Source organism: Rhinatrema bivittatum, chromosome 12 (assembly GCF_901001135.1).
Source record: "Rhinatrema bivittatum chromosome 12, aRhiBiv1.1, whole genome shotgun sequence".
Lineage (NCBI taxonomy): Eukaryota > Metazoa > Chordata > Amphibia > Gymnophiona > Rhinatrematidae > Rhinatrema > Rhinatrema bivittatum.
Window position 1 is genome coordinate 2,605,632 of NC_042626.1, and position 13,924 is coordinate 2,619,555.

At 46.9% G+C, this 13,924-nt stretch overlaps 1 protein-coding gene across 1 annotated transcript; it reads left to right on the top strand.

Moving 5' to 3' along the window:
* Positions 1 to 1,940: 1,940 nt before the first annotated feature.
* On the top strand, positions 1,941 to 3,334 carry BTG2 (BTG anti-proliferation factor 2). The gene is made up of 2 exons (XM_029573205.1): positions 1,941 to 2,137; positions 2,772 to 3,334. The coding sequence occupies exons 1-2, from the start codon at positions 2,020 to 2,022 to the stop codon at positions 3,086 to 3,088; spliced, it is 435 nt and encodes a 144-aa protein (XP_029429065.1). The 5' UTR covers positions 1,941 to 2,019; the 3' UTR covers positions 3,089 to 3,334.
* Positions 3,335 to 13,924: the final 10,590 nt, after the last annotated feature.

Here is a 13,924-nt window from a genome sequence, read left to right on the forward strand (position 1 = left end):
ACTGACACATGTAAAGCAGGAGTACAGCCAAACAACTGTTGAGCAGACACAGAAGAGTTTTCATAAGCAGGAACTTGTGACTATTTGAATTGCAAACGTTTTAATGGCATAAACAAAATATGTTAAGATAAAGAGGAAAGAGACTTAGAATTAAGACTGAAACAACTATTCTGAAGAATCCAGTCAGTGAGTTTTGTATGCCACATGGTTTTTCAGCATCCTGTTAGTCCCTGGTTCATGTATAGGAAAAGTTATTTGCTACCTACAGACCAGAAGGATTGCTATGAACTCAGTCTAGCTGCAGATAAATGTTCACACCCATTGCTGGGTGGCTGCCCTGGTTTCTGCTCCTGCCTTTGTCTGTGAGGCCTCCTGTTATCAAGCTTTCTGCCTCTCCTCCCTCCACTTTGGGCTGGGACACAAAACAGACCCTCCCCAGAACCCTTCTTCTTGTGTTTTTTTGAAGAAACAATACTGGAAAGATAAGTTTTCTGTGTGTGTGGCGAGGGAGAAGAGAATCCAGCTCTGCAGATTAGCAAGAGAAAGAGAGATGGTGTAATCCTCCCAAAATAACTCATTATGTAAACAGACAAGCAGTCAATAACTGCAAACTCAGAGTGCTTTTCTTCCCAACATGTTGCTTTGGATTTAGAGCATCTGCTTTGTTTTTATCATTTTTTTTTTTTTGGCTGGCAATTTTCCTCCTGCATTTTTTGGTTTCCAGATCATGGGGCTACAACATCAGAAGTCTTTTTCTTAATTTTTGTATTCCCCTCTGAGCCTTATCACAGTGAGTCCTGAGCCATAGTGCCCTCTGGAATCATGCTAACATGGGCCCCAAGCCTGGCCCTGTGCCAGATTTAAAATTCAGGCACTCATACACACTGGAAGGATCAGGGATACTCCCCCCAGCACTAGATTCCTCTTGCCCAGATCTTTCCCTCTTCCCTTGGCTACTTTCCATGTCACAGCAGCAGTAAATCCTCACAGACAAGTCAGCACCGGCATGTGAACCAGTAGTGGCCCTGCCCCCTGCTCCCTCATAGGCTTCCTGTGACCACAAAATCCTGCGCAGGGCCTGTGAGCATGTACTGGCTCACAGATCCTGTGCTGACTTTTCTTCAGGAATTAGCTGCTGTGGCCACCAGCTCAAAGAAAGCAGCTGGCTGCAGGCTTATGGGGGAATGGAACCCATCGAAATATATCTGCACACCAGTATATAGCCGAGTAAACATTGTTTACTAAGGTTTCTTATGTTTGAATTAATTTATGCTGTGTATCAACTCACAGACCCATGCAATAAGACGCACGTAAACATGTGCATCCAAACCGGGTACTTGTTTTTTCAGTGTGCGCAGTCACATCACCTGGGCGCCGGGTGCAATATTTAAATGAGAACAGTCTTGTGTCAGGGGATAAGGAGTGAGGAAGGAGGGCCAGCTAAGAACCTAGGAGAGGTTTTGCTGGGGTTTGGGGTCCAGTTTTATGTGCAGAGTGAGAGGTACGGACAGCACAGAACACCTCAGTGAAGATTTGGCGTGAGGAAAGTTTCACAAGGTTGAGATTTCTAGCGTTCTCTAACCCTGGCTCGATGGGCGCTATACCAGGGTACTAGCAAGCTAGAGTGAGAGAACACTGTAGAATGTAATTCACTTCGATGCTAGTTAGCAGAACAAGGTGCATGCGCAGCCCCACGTGGCAGCTGAATGCGAGTCCCAGAGGAAGGGCACGGCAGCGCCTTCCTTACGGCATCGGAGCCCCACTATGGGCCGCCCTTCCGCCACCAGACCTTCCCGGCACTGACGTCACTGCTTCCGCTCTGCCCCACCCCCCCCGTGCGATTGGCGGAGAGCGCCGGAGGAGGCGGAGTCAGTCGGGTTTGGCGTCACGCTTGGGGACGTCGCGCGCCTCAGCCGCTGGTATAAGAGGAGGCGGCGGCGGCGGCGGCGGTGGCTGCAGCTGAGTGCGCGCGCAGCGAGGCGTCGGACGTGGCACGAGCCGGAGCACGCACGCACGGACATGCACCCCGAGATCGCGGCCGCCGTGAGCTTCGTGTCCCGTCTGCTGCGGAGCCGCGGCCGCGTGAGCGAGCAGCGGCTGCAGGTGTTCGGGCGGGCGCTGCAGGAAGCGCTGATGGGTGAGCGCCGGATGCATCCCGGGAGAAGGGGAGGCGGGCTGGGGCTCTGCAGCCGGTACTTCGCTTCCACTCTCTAAATGCTGCGCGAGCTCGGTCGGGTAGCCTGCTCGGACCGGGACCTTTTCCTGCAACAGGCCCATGCAGTACAGTGCGCTCCGCGCGGCCGATACTGTAAAAGGTGCACAGAAAAGCAGTAAAAACTGCTTTTCTGTGCACCTTCTGACTTAATATTATGGTGATATTAAGTTGGAGGTCCCGAAAGGTAAAAAAAAAAGTTTAAAAAAATGTTGAAATCGGCCTGCGGCTTGAAAACCGGTCGCTCAATTTTGCCAGTGTCCGGTTTCCGAACCTGTGGCTGCCAGCGGGCTGGACAACCAGTGCCGGCAAAATTGAGCGTCGGCTGTCAAACCCGCTGACAGCCGCCGCTCCTGTCCGAAAAGAGGCGCTAGGGATGCGCTAGTGTCCCTAGCGCCTCTTTTTACCGCAGGTCCTAATTTAAATATTTTAGTTTACTGAACTGCGCGCACAGGACAGCGGCGCGCTCTCCCGTGACTGTTAGTGATCTTGCAAAACTCGTGTCTCGTACATTTGGCTGTTCTTATAATAAGTGGCTTTTCTCTTTTTCTGTATTTAGAGCACTACAAACACCACTGGTTTCCAGAGAAACCCTCCAAGGGTTCTGGGTATCGCTGTATCCGGATAAACCACAAAATGGACCCCATCATCAGTAAGGTAGCCAGCCGAATTGGACTTAGCATGCAGGAACTGTACTGGCTCCTGCCCAGGGAGCTGACCTTGTGGATCGACCCTTTCGAGGTCTCGTACCGCATTGGCGAGGACGGCTCCATCTGCGTGCTCTATGATGCTGCCCCTGTGAACCCCTGCTGCCTGCTGACCTGCAAAAAGGAGCTGCTGCTGGGGCACCCAAGCTTGCTGACTGTCACCAGCTAAACCATCCCAGCGCTCTACCTCTCGGGTTTATCAGTAACCAAGTTATTTATACCGAGTCACATATTTTTTAAAGAAATTGCAAAATCTAAAACTAACTGAAGAGCAATGCTGTTCAGCAGCAGCCCTGCCTCCTAACAGCTCGATCCAGTAAAGTGTGCTCCGTCGGAGCGCACTGTCACCCTGCTCTGGACGCGTGTTTTCCCTTACCCCTTATTCAGTAAGGGGAGGAAAACACGCGGCCCGCCCGCGGCACCTAATAGCGCCCTCAACATGCAAATGCATGTTGATGGCCCTATTAGGTATTCCCTAGCGATCCAGTAAGTAAAATGTGCAGCCAAGCCGCACATTTTACTCTAAGAAATTAGCGCTGCCCAAAGGTCGGCGCTAATTTCTTCCGGCGCCAGGGAAGTGCACAGAAAAGCAGTAAAAACTGCTTTTCTGTGCACCCTCCGACTTAATATCATAGCGATATTAAGTCGGAGGTCCCCAAAAGTAAAAAAAAAGTAAAAAAAAAATAAAAAAAAATTTTGAATTCGGCCCGCGGCTGTCGGGCCGAAAACCGGACGCTCAATTTTGCCGGCGTCCGGTTTCCGAGCCCGTGGCTGTCAGCGGGCTCGAGAACCGACGCCGGCAAAATTGAGCGTCGGCTGTCAAACCCGCTGACAGCCGCCGCTCCTGACAAAAAGGAGGCGCTAGGGACGCGCTAGTGTCCCTAGCGCCTCCTTTTCCCCGTTTGCACCGCGTCGCCTCATTTAAATACTGGATAGCGCGCACCGGCGAGGGGCCGGTGCGCGCGCCGGGAGAGCGGGCGTTCGTCCGCTCTCCCGCGGACTTTACTGGATCGAGCTGTATGTGAGGTGGCATTAGGTGCCTTGTTTCAAAGCTAAACTTGATCTTTTAAAGGTTGTTGTGATCGTTGTTTTGCTGGAGGGGATTGGAGGAGCAGTAAAACTGTCTTGCTGAACCTGCAGCCTTAGGGAAGGGGTAGGAGAATGTACTGCAGCCTCTGCACTGTGGTGCTGGGAGGCCTGTGGCCATGGGTGCATGCTGTGGGGCTGTCAAGTCAGGGCCCAGACACCCATGCCTTGTTGCACATCCAAGCCACAGTTACCTGCCTTTTGCATCACCTTCAAGAGGCAAAGAAAACAAAAGCACTTTAAACTATGGCTTTTCTTCACACCTATTCCTGCCCGGCACAAGGCTATAAGGCTTCCTCCCTGAGACAATGTTAATTTTGAATGCACTTCTTAAAACAGTTCTCAAGCACCCTGCAATAAAGCTCGCAGGAGGATTCCTTCTCATGCTTTTGTGCCCCCTGGTGTCTCATCACATTGCACTTCAGCTCACCTGCCCTGTGGCTAGAGTCCAGTCCCTACCCGCTGCAGGGCTCCGAGAACGTGTAAATCCCTTCTTATAGCTTCTCCCGAGTGGTAAATCTCATGCAGGATGTAAAATGAAAAAATATTTGGCCCTCTGGCAATGAGTTACAACAGATCTAAACTTGCTCAGCATTCAGTACTGATCAGTTGAAGAAATTCTGAATCTTTCTTACTGGGGGAAAATATTTGTGCAATATTAAATGCCCAGTTAAGTTATGTCCCTTGGATTAGCCTCCTCACTTATTATCTGCAATTGAAAACTGCTTCTATGCCTATGATCCAAAACTGTTACTGCCAGCACTAGGAATTGGCTTCTCCTTCCTATGGGTCTTGCTTTCTTTCAGACCGATACAGTACAGTGTGCTCCGGTGGAGCGCACTGTTAACCCGCGATTGGACGTGCGTTTGACGCGCTAGCTTTACCCCTTATTCAGTAAGGGGTACTAGCGCGTCAAAAACGCACGTCCAACCCCCCCGAGCCTAATAGCGCCCGCAACATGCAAATGCACATTGATGGCCCTATTAGTCATTCCCGCACGATTCAGTAAGTAAAATGTGTAGCCAAACTGCACATTTTACTTTCAGAAATTAGCGCCTGCCCAAAGGTCGGCATTAATTTCTGCCGGCGCCGGGGAAGTGCACAGAAAAGCAGTAAAAACTGCTTTTCTGTGCACCCTCCGACTTAATATCATGGCGATATTAAGTCGGAGGCCCCAAAATTTAAAAAAAGGGAAAAAAAATTTGAAATAGGCTCGTGGGTTGAAAACCAGTCGCTCAATTTTGCCAGTGTCCGGTTTCCGAACTCGTGGCTGTCGGCGGGCTCGAGAACAGACGCCAGGAAAATTGAGCGTCTGCTGTCAAACCCGCTGACAGCCGCCGCTCCTGTCCAAAAAGAGGCGCTAGGGACGCGCTAGTGTCCCTAGCGCCTCTTATTACCGCAGGTCCTAATTTAAATAAATTAAATTACTGTATCCCCCGCTCTCCCACGTTTTTTACTGTCTCGGCCCGTTTGAGAATACCCAGGAACAGCTTCTGGGTCCAGTCAGGTTTCATGCTGAGACTAGTGCACAATAACTCTTAGTTCCTTGTGGTGCTTCTAACATGGACTCTAGTTCTAGGCCTCATTTCTGGCCTCTGTGGACCGTATTCCTTAAATGAGAAAATCAAATGTAGCGTTTGAGCCTCTTAAAATCTGTATGATTTTTATAAAGCTGTGAATTGTCTTGTCCTCTTGACCTCAGTCTGGCACAACAGTGGTGCAGAACTGTAACTTTGATAGTTGTAGGATGCGGGTTCTGTTTGGGTGTTTGTTTGGTTTAACACTTCTGTGCTGGGCTGTTGAGCAGCTTGGCTATTTGTTTTTTTGTGAAATGGTAGCAGGACAGTTTTGTATAGTCTTTTATATAAAATATACCTATATTGACAAATGTACAGTTTTTGTTTACTTTTGTTATAATAAAACTGTGGAATTATGCAGGAGCTGTGTGTGAGTAATATGTAAATGTTCCAGCATGCAAAGTCTTTTGCACAAATTGCTAGAAAAGGCACCTTGGTTCTGTAAACTAGAATTATCTTCCTTCATGTCAAAGGTTTTCTCCCTTGGAGAACAAACAGATCAAAATCAACTTTTCTGGCATCCCTGTTCTCAGCACAGTTCCGCTAGGATTCCTCGCAGGTTTGATGCCAGGAGACCAAGGGATGAATGTGCACTTCAGAGCTGATCTTTGGATAATTTGTATGTTGGGCTAAAAAAAATACTGCAATTGTGAGAAATAATGTACAATCATAAGCCCATCCACACCAACTAATTCAGCTTTACAGATAACTGAGATTTTAATTTCATGCTCCAGTGTCTGCAGGCTTTTTCTCCACTCAAAGGGCTTGTCTGGGATTTGACCCCAAGCAAGAATCACACCCCTAGGCCAACAAGCTACCATGTAGTACTTTGCTTGAGTTGAACCCCCCCACTATAAGGCAGTGTCTCAGCCCAGCCTACCAGCACTCAGCTGCTCCAGCTGCCAGGAGCAGGGCCAGCTCTGCCTCAGCTGAACCAGCCTGCATGCATGAATACCCTACCTAATAGGGATTTTTACTTTTTTATTTTTTGTAAATATTTAACTGAAATGTTTCAGCAGTTATAATTAGTGATTTTAGACTGTGTACTAAAACTGACATCTATTTTTTATATTTACTGCTTTAAATATTTTTAATATGTTCTAAGTAATGTGTGAAGGAAGAATGCATGACTTATATCCTGCTTTTCCTACAAGAGTTCAATGTGTATCTGTTACAGTACAGGGGCGAAAGCTGACTATGCAGCATAGATAGTGCAATACAGCGTGTAATGACCCAGTAGCTAAAGGTCAAAACCGAGGTGCAGTAAATATTACAAAAGGACCATGCTACAGTTGTATATATGGGAAGTCCGGTCAGCAAGTATGCACGAGAACTATGTACAAAGTGTAAGCAGACAGGGAGTGGTGGCATTTGAGGTAGAGCTTGTGAGTATGTCTGGTTTTTTTTATTTTTGGTCTGCTTGGGGAGGTTTTAAAACATCGGGTATGGCATATTTCTGGTTACTGTGACTGAACAGGGGGATCATAGTTAAGGTCCATGATACTGGTGTGACCTGAATGCTCTTTTAAACAGCCAAGTTTTCAGCTTCTCTGTTCCCTAGGAACACAGTGCATGCCCAGCTCTGAGACACAGATTCAGATAACTTTCTTATTTTCAACTTACTGCATGGTTTATTTATATATTTTTATTGTACATTGCTTAGATTTTTAGAGCAAAAATGCCATTAATCAAATGGCCCCTGTTCCCCAGGCCCCCTCCTCCATCTAACAAGCTTTACAGGCGGGATATGACATTTTTATACATGAAATAAATACATGAAACGGCCCCTGTTCCCCGAGCCTCCTCCTCCATCTAACAAGCTTTACAGGCGGGATATGACATTTTTATACATGAAATAAATACATGAAACGGCCCCTGTTCCCCAGGCCCCCTCCTCCATCTAACAAGCTTTACAGGCGGGATATGACATTTTTATACATGAAATAAATACATGAAACGGCCCCTGTTCCCCAAGCCTCCTCCTCCTCCATCTAACAAGCTTTACAGGCGGGATATGACATTTTTATACATGAAATAAATACATGAAACGGCCCCTGTTCCCCGAGCCTCCTCCTCCATCTAACAAGCTTTACAGGCGGGATATGACATTTTTATACATGAAATAAATACATGAAACGGCCCCTGTTCCCCAGGCCCCCTCCTCCATCTAACAAGCTTTACAGGCGGGATATGACATTTTTATACATGAAATAAATACATGAAACGGCCCCTGTTCCCCGAGCCTCCTCCTCCTCCATCTAACAAGCTTTACAGGCGGGATATGACATTTTTATACATGAAATAAATACATGAAACGGCCCCTGTTCCCCGAGCCTCCTCCTCCATCTAACAAGCTTTACAGGCGGGATATGACATTTTTATACATGAAATAAATACATGAAACAGCCCCATTTTTATACATGAAATAAATACATGAAACGGCCCCTGTTCCCCGGGCCTCCTCCTCCTCCATCTAACAAGCTTTACAGGCGGGATATGACATTTTTATACATGAAATAAATACATGAAACGGCCCCTGTTCCCCGGGCCTCCTCCTCCTCCATGTAACAAGCTTTACAGGTGGGATATGACATTTTTATACATGAAATAAATACATGAAACGGCCCCTGTTCCCCGGGCCTCCTCCTCCATCTAACAAGCTTTACAGGCGGGATATGACATTTTTATACATGAAATAAATACATGAAACGGCCCCTGTTCCCCGGGCCTCCTCCTCCATGTAACAAGCTTTACAGGCGGGATATGACATTTTTATACATGAAATAAATACATGAAACGGCCCCTGTTCCCCGGGCCTCCTCCATCTAACAAGCTTTACAGGCGGGATATGACAATTTTATCCATGAAATAAATACATGAAACGGCCCCTGTTCCCCGGGCCTCCTCCTCCATCTAACAAGCTTTACAGGCGGGATATGACATTTTTATACATGAAATAAATACATGAAACGGCCCCTGTTCCCCGAGCCTCCTCCTCCATGTAACAAGCTTTACAGGCGGGATATGACATTTTTATACATGAAATAAATACATGAAACGGCCCCTGTTCCCCGGGCCTCCTCCTCCTCCATGTAACAAGCTTTACAGGCGGGATATGACAATTTTATACATGAAACGGCCCCTGTTCCCCGGGCCTCCTCCTCCTCCATCTAACAAGCTTTACAGGCGGGATATGACATTTTTATACATGAAATAAATACATGAAACGGCCCCTGTTCCCCAGGCCCCCTCCTCCATCTAACAAGCTTTACAGGCGGGATATGACATTTTTATACATGAAATAAATACATGAAACGGCCCCTGTTCCCCGGGCCTCCTCCTCCTCCATCTAACAAGCTTTACAGGCGGGATATGACATTTTTATACATGAAATAAATACATGAAACGGCCCCTGTTCCCCAGGCCCCCTCCTCCATCTAACAAGCTTTACAGGCGGGATATGACATTTTTATACATGAAATAAATACACGAAACGGCCCCTGTTCCCCGGGCCTCCTCCTCCTCCATCTAACAAGCTTTACAGGCGGGATATGACATTTTTATACATGAAATAAATACATGAAACGGCCCCTGTTCCCCGGGCCACCTCCTCCTCCATCTAACAAGCTTTACAGGCGGGATATGACATTTTTATACATGAAATAAATACATGAAACGGCCCCTGTTCCCCGGGCCTCCTCCTCCTCCATCTAACAAGCTTTACAGGCGGGATATGACATTTTTATACATGAAATAAATACATGAAACGGCCCCTGTTCCCCGGGCCTCCTCCTCCTCCATGTAAACAAGCTTTACAGGCGGGATATGACATTTTTATACATGAAATAAATACATGAAACGGCCCCTGTTCCCCGGGCCTCCTCCTCCTCCATGTAACAAGCTTTACAGGCGGGATATGACATTTTTATACATGAAATAAATACATGAAACGGCCCCTGTTCCCCAGGCCCCCTCCTCCATCTAACAAGCTTTACAGGCGGGATATGACATTTTTATACATGAAATAAATACATGAAACGGCCCCTGTTCCCCGGGCCTCCTCCTCCTCCATCTAACAAGCTTTACAGGCGGGATATGACAATTTTATACATGAAACGGCCCCTGTTCCCCGGGCCTCCTCCTCCTCTATGTAACAAGCTTTACAGGCGGGATATGACATTTTTATACATGAAATAAATACATGAAACGGCCCCTGTTCCCCAGGCCCCCTCCTCCATCTAACAAGCTTTACAGGCGGGATATGACATTTTTATACATGAAATAAATACATGAAACGGCCCCTGTTCCCCGAGCCTCCTCCTCCATCTAACAAGCTTTACAGGCGGGATATGACATTTTTATACATGAAATAAATACATGAAACAGCCCCATTTTATACATGAAATAAATACATGAAACGGCCCCTGTTCCCCGGGCCTCCTCCTCCTCCATCTAACAAGCTTTACAGGCGGGATATGACATTTTTATACATGAAATAAATACATGAAACGGCCCCTGTTCCCCGGGCCTCCTCCTCCTCCATGTAACAAGCTTTACAGGCGGGATATGACATTTTTATACATGAAATAATACATGAAACGGCCCCTGTTCCCCGGGCCTCCTCCTCCATCTAACAAGCTTACAGGCGGGATATGACATTTTATACATGAAATAAATACATGAAACGGCCCCTGTTCACCGGGCCTCCTCCTCCATGTAACAAGCTTTACAGGCGGGATATGACATTTTTATACATGAAATAAATACATGAAACGGCCCCTGTTCACCGGGCCTCCTCCTCCATGTAACAAGCTTTACAGGCGGGATATGACATTTTATACATGAAATAAATACATGAAACGGCCCCTGTTCCCCGGGCCTCCTCCTCCATCTAACAAGCTTTACAGGCGGGATATGACAATTTTATCCATGAAATAAATACATGAAACGGCCCCTGTTCCCCGGGCCTCCTCCTCCATCTAACAAGCTTTACAGGCGGGATATGACATTTTTATACATGAAATAAATACATGAAACGGCCCCTGTTCCCCGAGCCTCCTCCTCCATGTAACAAGCTTTACAGGCGGGATATGACATTTTATACATGAAATAAATACATGAAACGGCCCCTGTTCCCGGGCCTCCTCCTCCTCCATGTTAACAAGCTTTACAGGCGGGATATGACAATTTTATACATGAAACGGCCCCTGTTCCCCGGGCCTCCTCCTCCTCCATCTAACAAACTTTACAGGCGGGATATGACATTTTTATACATGAAATAAATACATGAAACGGCCCCTGTTCCCCGGGCCTCCTCCTCCTCCATGTAACAAGCTTTACAGGCGGGATATGACATTTTTATACATGAAATAAATACATGAAACGGCCCCTGTTCCCCGGGCCTCCTCCTCCTCCATGTAACAAGCTTTACAGGCGGGATATGACATTTTTATACATGAAATAAATACATGAAACGGCCCCTGTTCCCCGGGCCTCCTCCTCCTCCATCTAACAAGCTTTACAGACGGGATATGACATTTTTATACATGAAATAAATACATGAAACGGCCCCTGTTCCCCGGGCCTCCTCCTCCATTTAACAAGCTTTACAGGCGGGATATGACAATTTTATACATGAAACGGCCCCTGTTCCTCGGGCCTCCTCCTCCTCCATCTAACAAGCTTTACAGGCGGGATATGACATTTTTATACATGAAATAAATACATGAAACGGCCCCTGTTCCCCGGGCCTCCTCCTCCTCCATGTAACAAGCTTTACAGGCGGGATATGACATTTTTATACATGAAATAAATACATGAAACGGCCCCTGTTCCCCGGGCCTCCTCCTCCTCCTCCACGTAACAAGCTTTACAGGCGGGATATGACATTTTTATACATGAAATAAATACATGAAACGGCCCCTGTTCCCCGGGCCTCCTCCTCCTCCATGTAACAAGCTTTACAGGCGGGATATGACATTTTTATACATGAAATAAATACATGAAACGGCCCCTGTTCCCCAGGCCCCCTCCTCCATCTAACAAGCTTTACAGGCGGGATATGACATTTTTATACATGAAATAAATACATGAAACGGCCCCTGTTCCCCGGGCCTCCTCCTCCATGTAACAAGCTTTACAGGCGGGATATGACATTTTTATACATGAAATAAATACATGAAACGGCCCCTGTTCCCCGGGCCGCCTCCTCCTCCATGTAACAAGCTTTACAGGCGGGATATGACATTTTTATACATGAAATAAATACACGAAACGGCCCCTGTTCCCCGGGCCTCCTCCTCCATGTAACAAGCTTTACAGGCGGGATATGACATTTTTATACATGAAATAAATACATGAAACGGCCCCTGTTCCCCGGGCCGCCTCCTCCTCCATCTAACAAGCTTTACAGGCGGGATATGACATTTTTATACATGAAATAAATACATGAAACGGCCCCCTGTTCCCCGGGCCTCCTCCTCCTCCATCTAACAAGCTTTACAGGCGGGATATGACATTTTTATACATGAAATAAATACATGAAACGGCCCCTGTTCCCCGGGCCTCCTCCTCCTCCATGTAACAAGCTTTACAGGCGGGATATGACATTTTTATACATGAAATAAATACATGAAACGGCCCCTGTTCCCCGGGCCTCCTCCTCCTCCATGTAACAAGCTTTACAGGCGGGATATGACATTTTTATACATGAAATAAATACATGAAACGGCCCCTGTTCCCCAGGCCCCCTCCTCCATCTAACAAGCTTTACAGGCGGGATATGACATTTTTATACATGAAATAAATACATGAAACGGCCCCTGTTCCCCGGGCCTCCTCCTCCTCCATCTAACAAGCTTTACAGACGGGATATGACATTTTTATACATGAAATAAATACATGAAACGGCCCCTGTTCCCCGGGCCTCCTCCTCCTCCATCTAACAAGCTTTACAGGCGGGATATGACAATTTTATACATGAAACGGCCCCTGTTCCCCGGGCCTCCTCCTCCTCTATGTAACAAGCTTTACAGGCGGGATATGACATTTTATACATGAAATAAATACATGAAACGGCCCCTGTTCCCCAGGCCCCCTCCTCCATCTAACAAGCTTTACAGGCGGGATATGACATTTTTATACATGAAATAAATACATGAAACGGCCCCTGTTCCCCGAGCCTCCTCCTCCATCTAACAAGCTTTACAGGCGGGATATGACATTTTTATACATGAAATAAATACATGAAACAGCCCCATTTTTATACATGAAATAAATACATGAAACGGCCCCTGTTCCCCGGGCCTCCTCCTCCTCCATCTAACAAGCTTTACAGGCGGGATATGACATTTTTATACATGAAATAAATACATGAAACGGCCCCTGTTCCCCGGGCCTCCTCCTCCTCCATGTAACAAGCTTTACAGGCGGGATATGACATTTTTATACATGAAATAAATACATGAAACGGCCCCTGTTCCCCGGGCCTCCTCCTCCATCTAACAAGCTTTACAGGCGGGATATGACATTTTTATACATGAAATAAATACATGAAACGGCCCCTGTTCACCGGGCCTCCTCCTCCATGTAACAAGCTTTACAGGCGGGATATGACATTTTTATACATGAAATAAATACATGAAACGGCCCCTGTTCACCGGGCCTCCTCCTCCATGTAACAAGCTTTACAGGCGGGATATGACATTTTTATACATGAAATAAATACATGAAACGGCCCCTGTTCCCCGGGCCTCCTCCTCCATCTAACAAGCTTTACAGGCGGGATATGACAATTTTATCCATGAAATAAATACATGAAACGGCCCCTGTTCCCCGGGCCTCCTCCTCCATCTAACAAGCTTTACAGGCGGGATATGACATTTTTATACATGAAATAAATACATGAAACGGCCCCTGTTCCCCGAGCCTCCTCCTCCATGTAACAAGCTTTACAGGCGGGATATGACATTTTTATACATGAAATAAATACATGAAACGGCCCCTGTTCCCCGGGCCTCCTCCTCCTCCATGTAACAAGCTTTACAGGCGGGATATGACAATTTTATACATGAAACGGCCCCTGTTCCCCGGGCCTCCTCCTCCTCCATCTAACAAACTTTACAGGCGGGATATGACATTTTTATACATGAAATAAATACATGAAACGGCCCCTGTTCCCCGGGCCTCCTCCTCCTCCATGTAACAAGCTTTACAGGCGGGATATGACATTTTTATACATGAAATAAATACATGAAACGGCCCCTGTTCCCCGGGCCTCCTCCTCCTCCATGTAACAAGCTTTACAGGCGGGATATGACATTTTTATACATGAAATAAATACA

Coding starts and splice junctions, on each gene's coding strand:
- BTG2 (XM_029573205.1), top strand. CDS start 2,020: ATGCACCCCGAGATCGCGGCCGCCGTGAGCTTCGTGTCCCGTCTGCTG. Junction 2,138..2,771: donor GCTGCAGGAAGCGCTGATGG/GTGAGCGCCGGA, acceptor TTCTGTATTTAG/AGCACTACAAACACCACTGG.